Source organism: Semicossyphus pulcher, unplaced genomic scaffold (assembly GCF_022749685.1).
Source record: "Semicossyphus pulcher isolate SPU_LCO1_2020_fin unplaced genomic scaffold, fSemPul1.0.p SCAF_28, whole genome shotgun sequence".
Taxonomy (NCBI): Eukaryota; Metazoa; Chordata; class Actinopteri; order Labriformes; family Labridae; genus Semicossyphus; species Semicossyphus pulcher.
The window spans coordinates 1,022,107-1,042,950 of NW_027211702.1; the positions used below are offsets into that span (position 1 = coordinate 1,022,107).

At 40.4% G+C, this 20,844-nt stretch overlaps 1 protein-coding gene across 1 annotated transcript in view; it reads right to left on the reverse strand.

The window, feature by feature from the left end:
- The window catches only part of LOC138605060 (leucine-rich repeat transmembrane neuronal protein 4), a 109,003-nt gene extending 106,274 nt beyond the window's left edge, over positions 1-2,729 (reverse strand). The window contains exon 1 of the mRNA XM_069677137.1: positions 2,684-2,729. Coding sequence (XP_069533238.1) covers positions 2,684-2,687 — 4 coding nt within the window. The 5' untranslated portion in view covers positions 2,688-2,729. The remainder of the gene's footprint in view (positions 1-2,683) is intronic.
- Between the last annotated feature and the right edge of the window lie 18,115 nt (positions 2,730-20,844).

The following is a 20,844-nucleotide window of genomic DNA, read 5'->3' on the forward strand; positions in this document are numbered from 1 at the left end:
TGCTCGCGACCAGGTTAGGTTCATAGAGTCTGTTACTACAGTAACTGACCGAGAGCTTAAGTTACCTCCCTTTGTGAAACGGAAAACTCTGAGTTTCCCTCATTTCAGGGTTAACAGACTCAGAGTTTTCAATAAACCTGCTTTGTGAAACGGACCCCTGGAGTAACAATCTGAGCCTGTCAGTGGTAAAAACAAGCACTTTTAGTGGACGTACTTTGATCAGGTGCAGTGGGCCCCAGGGGATTTTGTTGTGGCCATTGCTGCCGAATCACGGCTACTGTACCGATTCCAAAAATGTTTGTTCCTGTGAGTCATTTTGACACCCAAATTTGTAAAAATTGGGCCCATGTTTAAAAATACCAAACTTCTCCTTTAAGATTATATTAGAAGATCAGAAAGGCATTATGTCAGTTAGTATACTTACAAGTAAAGAGGTACTACATTAAGCTAACTTTCAGTCTGTGACTTCCTACTTTTGCCTTATTTTCTGTTATTGTGTGAGCAACAATACTGAACATTAAATTATTTTTGTACAGCAAGTGTTACTAGCATGCCTTTCCAGAGCAGGGCCCAGTTTGTAGCTTAATACTTCTAGCCCCTACAAACCCTAACAGGATAAGCAGGGATAATGTGGATAAAGGACGCTGGGCCCAAAGTTCACTTCAAGCTATTGATTTTGTTCTTTCAAAATAAGGAAAATCTAAATAACGACTGCACAGATATTTCCTTCAAAAGGCCTATTTATCTACTTCCTTCACCTGCTTCACCTGACATTTCAATAATGCTGCTTATCGGATGCTATGGGGCCAAAAGCAAAAGGTCATCTGTTACCAATACGGATCTGGTGTAAACTTGTAGACAAGCTAATACGACTTGTCACTCACTGATTTAAAGTAACATTCCTCACTCCTTTTATGATTTTGAAGTGACCATGCTTTTTTCCCACAGTCAAATGTTTCATATGTAGAAAATGTGTGTGAAATGTTATCGGGGTCTCTTGATTTATCTTAAAGCTCTGGAACTGCATATTTGGCTGTGGCATTTTACTACCCCTATCCTTCCGTTCTCATCCTGCAAAGCAGATCTCTAATGATATGGTCCATGAAACATAAGTGCATTGCATGCTGTTAATGAAGAGCATCACAGTCAGTCACACTGGTGGATAACTGAGACTATAGCTCCATGTAATCATCAAATAATTGTGGGCAACAGCATGCGGCTATATGGTTTAGAAAAGTTGCAATTTTGGGTTTGTGCACCTGGATACCAATGTGCTTTTAGGCACGTGTGTGCACCTGGATGTGCGTGTGTGTCTCAGTCAAAAAGCTGCACCTCAAGTATGCAGGATTTTCTGCCATGCTCTGAAATTAAATTAGGAAGCAGGCCCATAAACCAGGCTTCTTTGATTAACCATACATGGTCGCTTTGCAGCATACATAAATTGCGTCTGAGCTCCTACAGCCTGTACTGTATGGCTTTGTGTGCCGTTGTAGCTTATATTGATGTGGTGCAGTAACCCACTGTGGGTCGATATATCATGCGGCCTCACAATTAATGGCACAGCACCACCAGTGAACTTGGCCATCTGTATACCTGTTAGAAATGGCTGAGGAGATTAGGCTCCCTAAGACAATAATATTAGACCAAAAGAATAGAATAGATGGAGAAAAGGAACAAATAATTTCAAATCATGTGGGAAAGTGAGCAAAACAGTTAACAGTTAAATACCACAAGAGGGACAGAGTAAAGGGGGCCAAGAGGGTGATGGGGGGGTGGGTTAGTAGTTTGGAACTGCGCGCACGCATAAGGGAAACACAACTGGTAAATTATCATTATATTCAATTGGAAAATACGATGAGGAGAACACATGCACGCACACAAAAAGTAATAAAATCATGCAATTCTAAGGAGGAGGCGTAATGGCTACAAATACACACAGTTACACACATACAGAGTGAATTGATGGATTGACGCACAGTTTTTATGCTCGATTTGGAGAGTCCCTCTTGATAGCAGGTGCAGAATAAGACAGCTTTCCTGAATGAGAATCAGTCTGCTATGCAAAACCTGCACGACTGATGCTTTCAACCCGCAAGAGTTTTGGGGAGGCGTTAGCACTGAGCTGAAACTGGACATTAGGCTTCGTGCGTACAGATTAAGGACAATCAATGGTTATGCAGGGCCACGCTTTATAAAGTTGACTGGCTTCCAACAGCCACCGTGATTAGCATTTCAGTCCATGTCACTGAGGCAGGCAGTCTAACTAGTCAAGGAAAAAATAGATGGTCCCCTCTTAGACAGGCAGGCTTACTTGCTTTGATTTTAAATGTTACATTTATGCGCACGGCTTTGTAACATACAAAAGAAGTATCCTAAGTCTTTTATAAGACGTACCGTCAGGAAATGGAGGAGAAAAAGAAAACACGTTGCAGCTCTGCGTCTATCGGACTACAGCACATTCCTCCAGCTCACCGAATCAGTTAACAAAAGGCACCAAAACCCTCATTAGATGTTACAACGGCGCATTTGAAAAGACGACCATTTTTGATGCAACATCTGACTCAAACCAAGCTCTGCTCGGAAGAGACAATGCATTTTATGGTGTAATATTAGAAGGAAGGATAAGTGGTGTATATTTTAATATAACCGTTATCAAAAAGATGGTAACATAATCAGAACTTACCCATATCCGCTTATCTGTCAGCTCCAGCCTACAGGTTTTAATGGCTTCTTGTGCGCGACATCCGAGTCCGCATGACGCGCGTTCCACAGACAGGTACCGTCCTAATCCACTAGCCCGGTCTCTCCGCGCAGCCGCCGACTCTAAAGCGCACCTGCCCTTTACTCTCCCGGACCTGGATGTGCTATCCGGTTTAGTTCTGCATCTATAACCATACAACCGAACCGGGGCGAATGTCATATACTTCCAACTCCCGATTTAAGGGATAAAAAAAAATCCGGTTTCAGAACTCCCTGTCCATCTCCTCGCTCCAAAGGAATCGTTCTCCTTTTTTCAAGTTACAGCCAAAAAGAGTACTGCAGTAAGCGCAGACAATAACGAAGCCACGTCCAAGTAATGCATGTCAGTCTTACACTGCTCGTGGAGATTCCGCGAAAATCCTCTCACAAACTTCACAAATACGTGAAGATAATGGAAAAAAATCCGGACGTAATTTTCCAAAAGGAGTCACGCAGCCTTTAGATTCCTCTCCCAAGTAAACCCTGGCGTCTCTCTTCTCAAGGATGCTCAGTGTGATCCGCGCATGGCGCACACGGGAAAGTAACGGTCGGTTATCCACAAGTCTCCGTGGAACGCCGTCAACGAGTCCCGCACAATCGTCAAATATCCAAATATGCACCTTTTTGTCCAAATCTTCCTTTGATTCTCGTTGTTGCTCGGATGGAAATGCAGCATGACGCTCTTGTTAATCACGTCTGCTTGTCAAGGCAACTTTGTCAGGCAGAATCGGAATGCCCTCTTCTGGTGAGACTGCGACCCCATGAGCTTGTCCAAAGGGTGCATCGTGAGTTGAATGTTATATTGGTATGATTAAAAGCACTGTTGTCAAGGAGGAAATCGAAATGAATCCTCTTACCACTGTAGAATCTCAACCAAATATTTTAAGCAAGCTTTTGAACAAAGAAAGGGTTGGGTTTTTTTAAGAAATGTAATCAGAATTCAGGATTAAGTCATTACGAATGTAACAAATGGATTTGTAGGTCTATGTAACCAGGAATTCATTAGCTATCTTTCTGGAATATGACGTTGTATTTGCTGTTGTACGTGTGTGTGTGCGTGTGTGTGCGTGTGTGTGTTTGTGTGTGTGCTCTCATATATTTTAACTAGCATTTTTAGTCAGTCGTTCAGACCAAGTACTTTTTTTTTTTAAGAAAGTCATTACTTTTTACATTTTTAAGGGTTGTGGGATAAATATATGTTAGAAGCAAGTGAAACCTTTATATTGTGAGGGTCCTCATAAGTAGCCCATGCACATGTACACAAACCCCAGTGTGTGAGAATGAGCTCCATTGTAAATGCAGTTATAACCCACATACTGTGAGGCAATACAAGCTGCTGCAGGACGCTGTCCATGGTACTGAAATGGTGCATTTGAGTGACTGAATACCACCAGGCTGATTCCTGGAAGTGCCCAGGGACTGATTAATACTTTCTGTGTAAACACGTTATGAGAAACGGCTGGGCCAGAAGTCATAAGGAGAATTATACTTAACATTACGCACTAACCCTATTGGAAATGCAATGGTACTTAATCGACAGCAGCCTCCCTCTGCGTCACCCCAGCTGCGTTTTAAAGCTTGGGTGTATTTAAGGAGGAAATAGGCAGCTGAATTTTTAATGTGCATTGCATCTGCACTGGGTTACTAATCTATGTTGCTTCTTTCATTAATGCTTTATGCTATCTGACCTTATACTTACATCCATATAATCTATAAATAGCTTTTCAGAAGGAAGTTATCATTTAGTCAAGACATTGTCAGGAGCCAATGCAGTATTTATTTCTGAAATAGCTGGTTAAAGAAAATACTTAGATCAACCACAACATTTAAATACCACTTACTGAAATGATGATTTAATATGTTATGCTCCAACAGTCACACTGACTACTTTAATTTTTCCTAATCATGTGAAAACATAAGATTATGGTTGCAAAATTCTCTCGTGTAATATTTTTATTGCAGGGCCTTCACTACTTACAGGCTGGTTTTTCATATTAGCACTTATAATTTTAAATTGGTAAAGGATCTGAATACCACTTCCACCACTAATCCTTGGTTGTTTTTAACACAATGTATTCAAAGTCCTCTTAAAGCTAAATGAAACATCATTCTGTGTAGGCTGATTGTGTCTTTTACTGGGAAAGGTCCTCCCTGAGAAGCGTTTGGAACTAACTGTGTTCAGCATCTATGCAGGTATTCCTAATAAATCACTGGTATAATGAATGATATCAAAAGCCATTATTCAAGTTATCTGAGGTTTTTTCCCACAAATATTAAGCAGTATTGTAAATCAGTGTCAGAGCATCTGTCACATGAATGTATATGACGGCTGCACCTTTGACAACTCTGACACATCTTCTGACAGTAATCTTGATCTGATTAATGAGCAAGTTGTGATGACACCAAGCCACAAAGTATCTAGTGCTGGCTACCTTCAGTTCCTCTCTATAATGGAGCCAGACATTCTCCATATCATCTTAGACTGTGGCTCAGCCTCAGTATCCGTTCCCATGCAATTTGGCTGATGACTTTACTTCTGGATTTGGTTCAACAAGCAGAGGCCATTCTGCTGACGGCGCTAAAACAATTAATGCCCTGTGAAGTTATGGAGATACAGACAGTGCCAGCCCACAGCCTACAGCAGTGATTTCTCTCCTAAAGAATATAACTGTCAAGCTTACCCTCACCTTTTTACTCCCCCAATGAATTGCCTCTGCTTGTTGGTTTAAGTGTCTGTCTAGATGGTAGTGTTCAACATTTGTGGAGAAAATACAACCAAAAAAAAGAAGTTAGAGGTCTTGCGTGGAAAATAAACTAACCCTGCTCTTACGTAAAAACAGTGTTTCTTTGTTTAGACAATATACAGCCAACTGCTCACTGTCATGAGTAATTGTGTCCTCCTGGAACCAAATGTAGTTTTAAAGGTAATATTTACCAGAACACTCTTCCCTGGTTGGAACTGTGCTAGTTGCCCAGCAACATTCACATTTTGAACAATCTTTCAGGTCGCAAATGTTGAGGCCTTCAGTGATTTCAATAGCACTTCTTTTTGAGCTCTCTCGGAACCTATGAATAGAATCAAATGGAACAAACATCCTGCACAGGTTACAAAGATGAAATATTTCTTTCTTTGTATTTTAAAAGATTGGCATTACATACATTCGATTCTATACATTCAGGGTGCTATGGAGACTGTCTGTAACAAAAGGCACAGGGGGACATAAATAATTCAGGAATTGCAATAGCTTTAAGTATTCACACATTATTGTGTACTTATATTCTTGTGAGAATTAACACAGGAAAACAGCTTGCATTATAAAACTAATAAAAGTATCTGAATGCATGACTCAGTGACTGGAAATAGAGGTAATCTTTATTGCCTGAAAGCAATTCATAAGCTTATAAGTCAAGCTGCAGGGAACTGAATAGAAATACTTGCACCCATCTAACCTGCTTACTCTCATTGACAAAACAGCATTTTAATAAATAAATGATTGCATCTGAAATCAGTTTTTCTTTATCTTGGGATTTTGGGAGAATAATAGAAATCTTACTCTGAAAAAAGAATATCAGATATACAAGATAGTTACACAGATCGATAAACAGGCAGTGGGTTGTTCGATGACTGACCTGTAAAGGTTAAAGTAAGGTCTTCACTGGTCCTATGTTCTGTCTAAGTGATGCTGACAATAGAAGATATTTTCAGGATATCTCAAATGTGAGAGACAGCTCCGTTCTGTCCTTCCCATGTTCACATTAGACTGGGACTTGTTCTCTCCAGTGTTCTTTTCTTTTTCCATTTCCTCTGATCTTAAGCCTGGCAGAATCATCGTAACCTGCCTCAAGGCAATTTTCAACCTGACACTGAGTTTCTCGAGTTCACCTATGAATGTGAATCATCGAGCAAATATCCAGGGACAGCTTATACAGCCAACACTGTGCCATGTGGAAATAAAACATTTTCTTGTTCCCCTTTGTTTTATTTATCTTTTTTTTTTCTTACAAAAAAAAAAATGTAGTCTTCGCTAAAAAAGAATGTTGTGATGCCAAGGTTGCCACAGCAGATGCAGTAGTTGTAAATCTCTATTTTGTAGGTTGCTTCCATTAACCTTCCCCCCCAGCTGGGCTCCAATCTGGAGGCTTGTGTTCCACACTCTGCAGCTCAGGTTAAGGCTGAGGTGTTTGGGCTTGGATGTACATGGTAGCAGACGTATGTAAAGTGCCTGAGGCATGTTAAACAAGTAGGATGAAGCACACTATTTGTATTGATCGCAAAGGGGAGGAGTAGCATTCCAATATTGTGTTAAAGGACTGCACCAGTTTTATATGTTTTTTCCCAATGTCTGAATGTCCCATGGGTTTTTGAAATGTGAATTTGTTTCATCTACAATTCTATGTATTAGTGCCCATTAATTACTGTTCAAAATTTGGGATTACATGTAAAGTACCCTGTAACATTTTGGTGTCTGCATTCTGGACCCAGAAATGTTGGCATAGTGCAGGAGACGGAGGTTTCCCATTCTACTAAATTGGCACAAATGCAGTGATTGATGTTCTTTGATTGCTTGTTTACCCCGAATAATGTAAAGCCTGGGGAACTAGTTTTGTAATTAATGGGCAGCTGTTTTGACAGTGAAGATGGGGCATTCAAGCATTGTTTGAAGGTACCCATGCTAATGTCTGTTTAGAGTCAAAAAAACTTTGGAAACACAAACATGAAGAAGCAACAAGTACACAATACACATGTGCACTGCTGTGACTTTTTCCTGGACCGTTAGATTTTCACGAACAATGTGAAAAAGATATAACCACCATAAATAATTCAGAAATTATGATTCCTTAGTGGTTGCATTGATGATCTACTGTCTTTTAAGTATGAAGTAGTGAAAGAGTGTCTGACTCTTGTACCCTTATTATAAAGTGTTGCCAAAACTTCTGAAGCCAGTTGCTTGTTAAACCAAGTCTTGTTTTCTTTTGAACATGTGTTCCTTAAATAACATTTGATCTTTGGATTGCTTGAAGGCATCTTTGATGGAGTATTAAATATACTGAATGTCGTAATTTTTTTTTTTCTGTTACAGAATTTTTCATTTAAATGACAAATATGGAAAAATGTTGGTTCTGCATCCAATTAGTGCTCTAACTAGTCAGACAAATGTAGTCATAACATAGTGTAGTCACACAGTCACACAAATTATTGATTTTTAAGCCATGCAGAGAGTTATGTGAATATGAATTTATCAAAAAACAATCGGTAACATTTGTTCTTCCTCCTCTTTGTTTTCATATATGGTTTACAAACCTACAGGCCAATTATAGTTTTCTTATGGGGGTCATCTCTGCCAGTTTTTTATGGGGGTCATCTTTGTTAGTTCCTGATGTGTCTTAATTCAGGGGCTGCAGCCTTAACAGGAGGCGGTCTACAGAGGAGGAGCCATTCAAAGCCTGCATAGGTCTACAAGGGATTTCCTGTTTGCGTCACCAGCTGTTCCCGACCTTACCCTTGCATCACCAAACACCACTCCTGTCGCCTAGCAACAGGTAGCTAGCGGGCTAACTGGCTAGCACAACTAACCTCACTTAACTTAAGCTTTTAATTTAAAGATAATTTATTTCAAGGGCTCTTTCATTTTTTTTAAACGTGTAACGCTGTGGTCCTCGGCCACGTAAGAGTCCGACGTCTCATTTGAATTGTGCGCAATGAATCCTGGGATGCGTAGGGGAAGGATCCTTCGTGGCTCGGGAAAAAAAAGGATGCATTTGTTGGCTGCATCTGAAGGAGCCTTCGATTGGGACAGCCTTCGATGCGCCCCTGTGAAGCAATGGGCTTTCAAATACGCCCTTCGAAAGATGCAGCCCCTCCATTGGGCCACAGCTCTTTATTCATACCATATCGATTTCCTGTTTCACTGGTGGCTGACCATTTTTTTGCATATGTTATATGTTTAATGTACATTTACTTAGAGGATCATCATGTCCAAGTCCAAGTCCTCATTGTCTTCCAGGCCTACTGGACATGGGAGGGAAACGAAAGGCAAAACACTAAAAAACCATCACTATACAGTCTGTAATGTAGAACATTTCCTTGTTTTACTTCCTTGGGGTGCTGAAACACAATAAGAAGGTTTATCCAGAAAAAACAATATCAGGAAAACATTATTTGCAATGAAGAAACTCAGAGTTAAAAACACTTTGATATTGCTTTTAGTAAATCTTTCTTTCTATCAGACATAAACTGGGTTAGTTCTGTTGCCCACTTTGATAGCATTTAAAACCATCTGCATAAAATGAGATCACAGAAAAAATCTCCCAGCACTGAATCTTAACGTCTGTGCCAGACATGACAACATTAAAGATATGAAATGTTGCTGATTAGACACATTTTATCTTCTTAGTGAAAGAGAATGCCTTTCTTCATCAGTGTTTCTCCCCTGCTTTTTTCCCCCAACTGCTCTGATTTCATTCCTGCTTCATGTGTTTTGTCTTGGCAAAGATGTGAGAGATAAGAGGTGGGCATCTGTGTATGGCAGTGCCTTGCCATCTGTCAACTGCCCATGGGGTCTCTATGGACATAAGCTCACATGGGTGGAACATGGGCAGGCGGAGAGTTTCCAGTTTAGTTCAGGGAATATCCAGCACAGATCCTTAAGATTTGATTCATGGGAAACACAAGCACTGGATGAAGGAAATCTGAAGAATCTGTAGGATTTTTTTAGTTGCTTTTTAAATGTACCTTTGAAGGTCAGTGAAGCATTAGCAAGAAAACAGTTAATCCGAGAATTATAATGTCATTTTCTGACTGTTTTAAGGTTTTTATACTCTACAGCTTTATAAAAAAGAAAATAAACTTTCATGCCTTCGCAAACCCCTGTCAGTACCTACTGTATATTTGTGTAAGTCCAGCTGCAGCCACATTTCACCCAACCAGCTGTGGCCTCTCTGAGAGGAGAGATGTTTTAATCTTTTGGTTCTGACTATAGAAAAGATGGACGACATGACAGCACCCTAAAAATGAAGCCAAAACATTTTGAGTGCCCCCTGCTGACTGGCTGCAGTATAGGTCATAAACCCCGCCTCCTCCATGTTAATAGATGGGACATAAGTCTAACCATAAAATCAAAATACACGCCTAATACATTTTTCTCAAACATGGTTTCTGTCATTATATTTCTTATCATGCTGATTTATGTCTAAATGTTCATTTTTCTGTCAAGTGTCAGTGAAGTTTCAATATCTGTTAACGTCTAACGTTAACCTGTTTTTTTTCGGTAAGTTAAGTGTGTGTTTTGGTTAGCGGAAGTGGCTATGGCAGCTCCACTCGCTGATCTCTACTGTGCAACTCCGGCTCCAAATAACATTGCCATGGCCCTGGCGGGTGCTATTTTGGCTTCAATTTCGTACAATGAGAGCAGATGGAGACGCGTCGTCCATCTACTAAGTCACTGGTTCTGACCTGTGTACTGTTATTGACTGGGGGCTACCCCACTGCCCTAAGGTTGATGATCAGAAAACTTGGCAACACAACAAAATATTAGAACATAACCATACACAGGCAGAGGGAAGGGTCTCTGCATCCACAGACAACAAAAACAAACATTGTACATTGTCAGAAAAATCTTCTCATTCTGCCTTTCAGTTGAGTTTTCATAGAGAAACAGATATGGCCAAGAGCTGTGATGCAACTCGTGTTGTTGCTATCAAGAGAAAGAATACACGATCGATCTTACTGTTTCACTTGAACAGAGAACCTTACACAACCATGCAGGTCAAAAGTAAACACACTAGGGATGTCTGCGAATGCTCTTGCGAGAAGGAATAATTTACATAATGTAAGATGATAAGGATCTATAAACCCAGCAGATCAATGAGGTCCAATTACAGGCCACTGGAGTTTCTTATCTGCTTCAGTTTAACTTTGTGCTGCCTGTGGTCCTCCACTTTCATTAAATCCCCAATGTGATTAGGCTGGCTGATTGGCACAAGTTGAAGATTATCACCGTATGCAATCGCTGTTTGCCTGCTTACTTTTGTGTTCAAAGACACAAGGAAAGCATCCTCAAGGACACATTTAATGCATTTAGTGACAAATAGTAGTTTGTAGAGGCAATATCATTGAGCCATTATCACACTGTATCTCATTATTTTCTATCATACTAGCAATGTTAATGACTCTTTCACTCATGACCTTTGTTAAATGAGCCCATGCTACGTCCATGAATACAGGGTCTTTGTTATGTTTTTGGTTCCTCACTATCTTGCTGTTTTTTTGGGGCCTTTGGGAGGTCAGTGAGCTGCAGGGCTGCTTCTTTCTTAAAGTGCATTCACCTGTGAGAGAGTTGGAGGCATTGAAGGTTATATCCAGGAGGTGTAAGTGGAGAAAAACAGCCTCTTTTTTTTTTTTGCAAACAAACGCACACACAGCAAAGGATATACCTTCCTCGGTTGATACCCTCTGAAGTCCAAAACACATTTTTCCTTTACGTCTCTTTCATCTACATTTGTTATTCTAGGGCTTACGCACTATTCGTATATTTGTGCGTTTGATGCCTCCCGAGTCTGACTTCCATCTGAGCTGAATGAATACTATGTGACAATTGAAGGAATAAAATCCGGCTTTCCATGCTTTCCCCCCCCTCTTATTGTTGACTTGTGGATCAAAGACTCAGTGAAAGCGTCCTTTTCTAGTGCTGAAGAGGAAGGGGAAGAGATTCCTGCACATAGTGTTTATAGTGTCATGGTGACACACTGGAGGCGCACAGATTAGCAAGGCGCAGAAGAGCATTTCCATGTGACTCAGCATGTTTGGCCAATTACTCAGCATGCTATACCCACTCCCTTCCTCTCGACACACCCACTTTGTGCCACATCCTAACAGTAGCGCTAGCTCGTCTGACTCGGTCCCCCCTCATCCTGCTCGCTCCCCTCATTCCTCTATTTTTGGCATCAGACATTCTGGGCACGTAGACCTCAGCACAATGTAAATTATTCAGCCTGGCTTGCCAGAGGCTGGGAGCGAATCATAAATCGCAGATGGTCTCGGGCTATTTCATACGGATGACCGTGGTTAAACACCAATGCACAGAATCATTTTCAAACCCACACAAATATAAGGTTTCATTACTTGTAGCACGGTGAGACACTATTTGATTTAGAAGTCATGCGATTTGGCCTTTTTGTTGTGTTCACATGTGCACCGTGTGCTTGTAGCATGTGACACGTGCGGCACCTTCTATTTGTGGCTCGGCTTCAGAGACAATTTTTGCAGAGGTTAATTAACTGTTGATGAATGCAGGTTATTCTTTTGACTTAGATAGATAGATAGATAGAAGACAATATCTGTCTATCTATCTATCTATCTATCTATCTATCTATCTATCTATCTATCCAGCTTTAAAAATACTTTGTGTAGTACTGTCAGGGAAACAAATTGATATAAAAAGTAATAAAAATATTTCGGAAGAACTTCGACTGAAGAGCTTATTAAAATGCTTTTATGCCAGCGGATTATAACAAGGTCAGCTCCAGCAGGCAAAATTATGACAACTACAAACAACTTCTCTGTGGGTCCTCCAATTTGGGAAATGAAACATTTAGTGATATTCACATTTTAATTAGTGTTTTAAATAAAGATGAAATTTTACGAATTGGCATTTATGTAAGATAGGGTATAGGTAAAGGAGCAGAGAGAGCTGAGAGCATATCACTTCCTCTTTCAGTGCTGTTGTCTTTGACATTTCCTGACATTTTTCCCGAAGAATACATAAACCTCATCTTCAAAGTGTGCTCTTTGCTGCTATCTATTAACTAGCACCTCAGTTCTGTGCCAGACACTATATAATTAGGCACTTTGAGATGTGTTACTTCAGGTGAAACAAACTTTTCTTTGTGTTTTTCAAAGTTCCTAACTTGTAACCCTTCAGGTCGACGGTTAGGAGCAGTTCCTTCCCCCTGGTCTGTTTGTTGACTTGTCTGACAGTGTGAGGAGTGCAGTGAAAAATGGGCGAAGGAAGCCGGCCTGGTGTCGAGCACAGATGCCAGAGTGAGGAGGCGCTCAGTAGGGCAGCATCCATGTTTAGTGAGGCAGTTTGCTGTTTAATTACACACTGTGGGAGTCACCTTCCTTGGACCTCAGAGTTCATATGCTGAGGCCAAGGGCACATTGCACTGGCTTCTGTGACCTAGATTTGGATGATATGGGAATACACACAGATGTGCACACACACACACACAAAACAGTTTAGCACAGAGGACACTTTATTGACTTACATTCATTCCTTGGAGGCTACCCATACCTTTATCCTGGGCTTGACCTAACCTTTACCTTAAATCTGCAATGTTTACATCTCTCCGGGGCCAGAGGAACAAAGCGTTAAGCACAACATTCACACATAATCTCTAAAGTTAGAATGACAAACTGTAGCAGCAGTTTCTTATGTACACATTCAGCAGACATTATCATTCATTTACGTCCAAAATTAGCCCTATTTCGGTGTCCAGCAGCTTCAGAGGGAGATAACTGGCTCTTTAGCTGCTAAATGCAACACTATGTTAACCGGCTATTCACTTACTTTATCTGCCTTTTAGTGCTGGGCAGTGTAGCTTATTTGCTACAAACAGCTGCCTGCTGGGTTTGGAAACGACACCGAAGAGAGAGGTGAGAGAGAACCAAAACATTTAAATTGCTGGCTGTAAAACTAAAACAAGGAGTTTAAAGATGCCAAAGTTGTTTAGCTGACGGGGCTGCAAAGTTATTGATAATTATCTCATGATTCATCACTGCCATTGACCCCATTCAGGTTAGAAACTGTCATAAAATAATCATTGATTATAACGTATTTAAGTATTTACTATGTACCTTTTTAACAAATGTGACACATAAGTTACATTTAGAAGCGATAAGCTGCTGCTTTCAGTTCAACACCATCAGCCTAAAATGCTAATGTTATAGAACTTTGTGTGGATATTCCTGTATCAATTCATCCCTTCATTATCTTATCCTGTTCAAGGTTGCAGGGGGGCTGGATCCTATTCCAGCTGTCATTGGGCAAGAGGCGGGGTACACCTTGGACTGATCGCCAGTCAATCACAGGGCTGGCACATAGAGACAGACAACCTTTCACACTCACACTCACACCTACAGGCAATTTCGAGTCACCAATGAACCTAACGAGCATGTCTTTGGACTGTGGGAGGAAGCCAGAGTACCCATATGCACAGGGACAAAAGGCAAACTCCACACGGAAAGGCCCCCTACGTCCGAACCAGGATTCAAACTCGGAACCCTCTAGCTGTGAGGCGACAGCACTAACCTCTGCACCACAGTGCAGCCCAATCACTGACCAGGAAATACTTAGATAAGTCATTACAATCAGGCACAGATGGACCACTCTAAATTGCTTAGCATACTGGCCACAGTCGAATTGCAAGCATGTGAAAACAGAAGCAACTTATTGGACCATTGATATCAGTATAAAGTCTAAAAACACTCATTTTCAGGCCATGTTTTATGAGCCAGCTCAGCCAGTTAAGGACTCCCATGCGGATAATATGGGCCAAAAAATGCAGATGTCTGAAAATAGTTCCTGGCATTTACTGGCATAAAGTCAGACAAGCAGCACTGACTTAAGCTGACAAAATGATGCTTCAAGTTTCTTTCTTCAGAAACACAGAAAAATGATGATGAATAAAATTATTTCCTAATTGTCTGCTAACGAGATTGTTTATTCGGCATTAGTGAAATGTGTCTTTAATCCTCACTGGACTGCCTTCAGTGGTCTCTCATGGTCATACGTGGCTCATTTATTATGGAGAGTCACCATCTACTTTGTAAGTACTACTACTATTCTCTTTCCCCATTTGTCTTCACATGGCATCCGCGCACACCGTCCCTGTTCACGCTAATTTCCACTAATGATTAGTCAAGGATAAAGAAACGACAGGGGCTTCTCTCTCGATGCTAACAAGTCGAAGGCTCTCACCCCACAAAGATTAAAGGCAGGCTCTTTTGTGCAGTGTGTAGCAAAGACCAATAAATCCTCATTGATGCTCTTGCCGGGTAATTATCAGAGGGGCCTGGAGGCAGAGATCAAATCGCTGCATGCTATTGACAGTATGGCTTGATACAAACAGGTATGTTAGATCAAGCCACCAGAGGAACCACTGTGGGGTTTATCAGTTTGACTTATCAGCCCCTTGATCGCTTTTAAACCTCACACTCCACTTTCATCTCTCTCTGTTGGGGTTTGGCACATCCAGTGTGACCAATGAAGTATATGAACTCTAAAAGTGGAAGCGCAGATTTGACAAGTACACCGATCCACAGGGACCTGATTGTCTCAGGATAAAAGCTGGTAATAATTGCACAAACTGTGATGCAAAAACATAATTAACAAAACCATTAACATTTAAAATACCACTCATAATAAAGCCATAGGTGTACTGGATTATGGACTGTAAACTCTTCCTTACATAATGCCATTATTTGGATAATACCCTTTAGCAACTGAGTTGTTTCTCTAAGAAAATATTTATGTACTGTTTGCTTTACTGCAGCTATTCAGCATGCACATTATCATCTCAGCTATTCTCCTTTAATGCTATAGATTATTTGTAAAAACACGGCTGAACGGTTTTGAATGACAGCTTTCCACACAAATCCCAGCTTGATGGGGTTTGCCCCTGTGGAAGTGGAGGAAAACAAGATAATCTCTGAATAGCATGAAGTATTGAGGGGTGGGAGAGGCAGGGGAAGATAAACAGCCAGAGAAAAAGAGAAAGAGAGGGCTGAGAGCAACATACACAGAGGCAGAGGGATCCAATTCTTTCCTCCTCTCATTCTCCGGGTGTGTGTGTGTTGTGTCTGCTCTGTATGCGATTCCGTGCCTCCAGTAGGACCGCTGTGTGCACACACTGATGATTTTGACAGCCAGGCTGTATCAGCAGAAACAAGGCCTATAAATTGCAATGGTTTCAGATGCCTCGTGCAAGTATTGACTGCTAATATCTCGGCTTGGCCTCTGTGGAATAGCACACGAAGAAACCAGAAACACAAATATCTGTTGTCTCTGAAATATACGCTAACCTGTGGGCAAAGATACTTGAATGAAAACTGTCGACAATAATATTTAATGCACAGAAGCATGTTCACATCCTGTATACAACTATGCTATGTACAGTATGTGTTATGTAAATGTCCAGTATGATGCAAGCACCCACTGTCACTTAAATAAAGTCTTTGTCTTGCTGAATTTGACATATTTGTTTTGCACTATACTAAATATTCACCCAATCTGCACACTCACCAAGGCTCCTCTGACTCTGCAAAACAGGGACGCTTTGGGGAATGCTTAATCAAATGCGTGTTTGGTAGATTCATTAAACTACTTATGCAGTGTTTTAAATGCACAACACAAAAATCAATCAGAATAGCAAGAGCAACACAACAGCTGTTTACAGAAAACGTGTGCGTACCTACCTTGTGTCATGGCAGAATGAAGATCATGAGCTGTAATGAATATACTCTGAAAGGAAGGCAAATAATGCACATGATCTTTTCCCCCTGAGCCAACTTTAACAAGTTGTCGGATTTTCATTGCTGTCCTTAAAGTGTTGTTTCAACCTGCAAGAATAAGTTTAAGAGATGAGTCATTCCTCCAGAAGTTATCTACATCTAATCAGGCGTGTATTAAATTAAAACATGCAAACCTAACAGCAAATGTGTTTCCATTCCCAATTTCAGAAAAGTCAGATCAAACTGTGGATGAACTTTATGAAACTTTCATACTTCCTCAGAATAAACACCAATTGAACTATTCTGAACCAACCAACACAATATTCTGACAGTCAGTCCTCTGGATTGTGTGATTACAGCCGAATTCTTAGCAAAAGTCTGTTTTTCATAGCAGCAGTCGGTTATCGAGAAATAGCAGACCTCACAATTCTGTAATTAACCAATCAGAATCAAGTAACAAAGCTAAGCCGTGTTAAGTAACTATATTATGCCCACACAGTACCCAGGGCCCAGCTCACATGGATTTATTGGATACAAAAAAAAGTTGTAGTTGAGATTTGTCAGACATGAACATATTTTAATACATTACATTGCAACAAAGAGCTCTGTCTCTGGCTCCAGGCTGTATAAATCATTTAGCCACACAAAAGGCTCCCTTTCCTAAAACAGTGACAGTTACTAAAATAATTTACTTTTTACTTACTAGCTGTAAAACATGAATATGGATTCATTTCAATAGGACAGTTATAAAACAAAGGAAGAATAAAAGTTACAGTGCAGTAATAAATAATTAAAGTAATAATTAAAATAAATGTATCAAAATAATCTTATAAAAGGCAGGTGAGTCTTCCGCCTTGATTTAAAAGAAGTGAGTGTTTCAGCAGACCATACGAAGCATAAAAACTGAATGCTTCTTCTCCATGTTTGGTTCTGACTCTGGGGACAGAAAGCAGACCTGTCCTGGGCGACCTGAGTGGTCTGGATGGTTTGTACTGTGTCAGTAGATCACAAATTGTATTTTGGCCCTAAACCATTCAGTGATTTGTAAGCCAACAGTGGTACTTGAAGTTTATTCTCAGACAGACAGGGAGCCAGTGTAAAGTGAGGACTCTAAAAGCAACGTTTTGAATCAGCTGTGGTCATGGTCCCTTGGTGACATTGTGATGTAGATAATTCGCTGTGTCTCAATCCAGGGGCTGCAGCCTTGGAAGGAGGCGGTCTACAGAGGATGAGCCATTCATGGCCTGCGTAGACCGCTAAAGAGGAACTGAAATGGTTTGGTCTATGGAGGATTTCCTGTTTGCGTCACCAGCTGTTCCCGCTGTTAGGCTTGCGTCACCAAACGCCGCTCCTGTCGCCTTGCAACATGTAGCTAGTGGGCTAACTAGCTAGAATAACTAACGTCACTTAACCTATTGTTTTAAAGATAATTTGTTTAAGGGTTCTTTCATCTTTTTAACACAGGTAACGCTAGCCATTGAATCGAAAATCTTTTAAATTTAAACGTTTATTCCTCGGCTGCATGAGAGCCCGTCATCTTGTTTGAATTGGTGCACAATGAATCTTGGGATACTTTGGGCCCCCGAAGGATGCACCCCATGGATCCTTCATGGCCTGGGAAAAGGAGGACGCATTTGACGCCCGCATCCAGGATTCGACGCACCGCTGTGACGCAATCGGCCTTCAAATCGGCCTTCAAATCGGCCTTCAAAGGATGCAGCCCCTGAATTGGGACACAGCTTGCGTGTTGTGTGCGTAGTTATAGTAACTAATTTTGTTGTTTTTCATAATCTGAGCCGGTGGAAGCATGTAGATGCAGCAGAATGTTTAAATGTTTTATTATACTTGAAAGTACTATAAATTAGGACATCACATAATGTAAACATTACTGATCTTAATCATGAGATTCAAACACTCTGCTGTACTCTATTCCCCACTGTGTATAAAACGCACCAGCCTCGCTCTAACTGGTTCTAATCTGCTGTTTGCCTTTGTATGATGAGGGCAATGAGGCAAAGTCCCAAACACAGTAAGTAAAACGTATCCACCTGTAAATCCAGTAAAACCTAATCTTTGAGCCTGAGTCAGATTAAGAGGCTGTATATCTCATGCGTGTTGTGGGGATCACGGCATTCCAAGACATCCATTAATACTCATTAATGGGATTCTCACAGGCTTACAGCTGAGGCTGATCTCCTTTAGCTGGTGTGGCTTTCTCTCCGCAGCCAGCTGGGCCGACCAATGAGAGGATGATGAAGCAAGAATACTGCCAAGGTAGTTCATCAGACGCTTGGCCAGGATCTGAAATTTGTTATTATTAGACAGAAATACATCCAGGAGTTCATTCCATCAAGTAAATTTGGGGTATTACCACAGGGCATTTTGATTTATTTTTGAACGTTTATTCTGCAAAGGGACACACTGGCAAGGACTACAAACAAGTTGATAAGATCCTCGTGCCCCCATCTATCTCTATTTATCTATGCATCTATCCATCTAAATTCATGCAGTGGTCGGCTTCAGAATAAGGGATCTTAAAGCAAAATACACTTGCTGCCCTATTTGTGCACATGGCTTTCTAAAGCTGGTCATTAATTTTCATTAAGTGCTGTCAGTAAGCACCATTAACCAGGCTAGAGAATAATCACCTCCCCAGAGTGGTGACCCGTTTATGGCACAGGTAAGGGTTAACGGAAACAGCCCACCTTAGATGTACCAACACAACACTCACAGCACATAACACTGTAAGCATTCTGTAATGAGACATTTCATCAGCAACACCAAATGGTGGAATACTTAAAAAAGGGAACAGATTAAAGCCATATTTTTAAACCCTTTGACACATAAAGTTAAGAATGTCTTTATCAGACAAATTCAAAGATCTTAGGTCCCCTTATCAGAGATATTATGTATGGGTTATGATTATTTGCATTGGATAAATGTGTCACTTTTGGAAAACCCACTTCAGCATGTTGGCACATATTACTGCCTATAGTCTGACCTTAATCTGCTGCATAAGAGCATTATCGCCTGCATTTCACACTACAGCTGTGATCACTGGGATTACAGTCAGCATTATGTGAGCATTTCTTATCAAATACATCTTTTGGGATTAATGTGTGTGTTGAGGGACGATTTAGAGGGTTTGGTGGTGTATGTTTTTTTTTTTTTATCAGCATCATATTGTTAGGTTGGTTAAATCCTCTGGGATACTAGAACAACAGCAGCAGTGTTTTATGTTTTATTTTTGTCCTGTTAACAAGTGATGGGAGGGCACAGACCTTAAGCTGAAATGTCAGAGTGAAAATCTCCTGAAACCGGAAATGTTGGACTAAAATGCACTGGGAGGATTTATCCAACACGTCAAATATGGGCATGTCCAGTGTGTTCCTACAACTTTTAGCAATAGCATGCTAGCCATTTAGCTAAGCAACATCTTTTATCAACAGACACAAACAAAGTAAAGTCAATAAGTATGAAAAACAACAATTTATTTGTTAATGATAAAAAATGTATATTCTTGTTCCAAAGAAAAATTTAGTTTGGTGTCATTGCCACCTGTACTTATACTTTCAGCCCCACCACCACCCCATCATCTACCTTCAGGCTCCGGCTATTGGGTTTAAGATATTATCTCATCACTGCTCAGATTTCTGCATGTAAAATAAATCTGTGAGGAGTGATGAGGTCGGTGCCCGGACGCCAAACTCAAGCTATGTTCTGCTGCTAACTATCACAAACGTGAGTTGTCTGACTGAACTAATGATTAATGGGAATTATCTTGATCTTTGATATGCCTAAAAAAACCAAACTAAAATTTGCCCCAAAAAACAAAAATACTTATCGCCAGTATGAATTAGAAGGCAACACAGCAGTCTCAAGTAAAGTCCAATGTTTTGTAGACCTTCTATTCATCATGAGCCCTTGGTAGATTTTGTTGCTCTTTGATGATCACCTGACTTTCTTCTATTTCTGTAATTATTTATATGGGTCTTTGTCACTTGAACCAAAAGATTTGCTCTACCTGAAACAACTGATGCTGCCCTTTTTCTCGGAAGGACAGTCATTGCTGATGCTAATGAAATGCTGTTTAGGCTGATGACGCAAAGTGAATAAGATGGATAAGGACAATGATGGTTTTGAAATTCAACTGGCACTTATAGGCCTGGGTTTTGTTATTATTTTTTTTAGTACATATAAGATTCATGCCTTTCAAGCTGACAGTCAATTTTGATGGCCTTGAGGGTTCTATTGGAAATCTGTGGTTCACAGGAGCGAATCTGTGTTTAAAGTTAAAAAGATGCTATTAAACAATATTATTTTAACTTAAATATATTACTTTTGTGTTGATTCTGGATTCATTTCCTGATTTGACATTGAATTATCCATTATTACAAGCTTCAGTCTTAAGAAGAAAATAAAGTCGTTCATCATGATTAATCACAGATAATTGTACGATTAATTAATTAATTAGTTAGTCAATAAAGATGAAATAGGTCATATATTATCTAGGAGGTTACTGTTGACTCGAATCTGAAGTTGCCTGAAGTAGCCCAGGTCCTTGCATAACGGATCCATGCAGATTTGAATTGTGA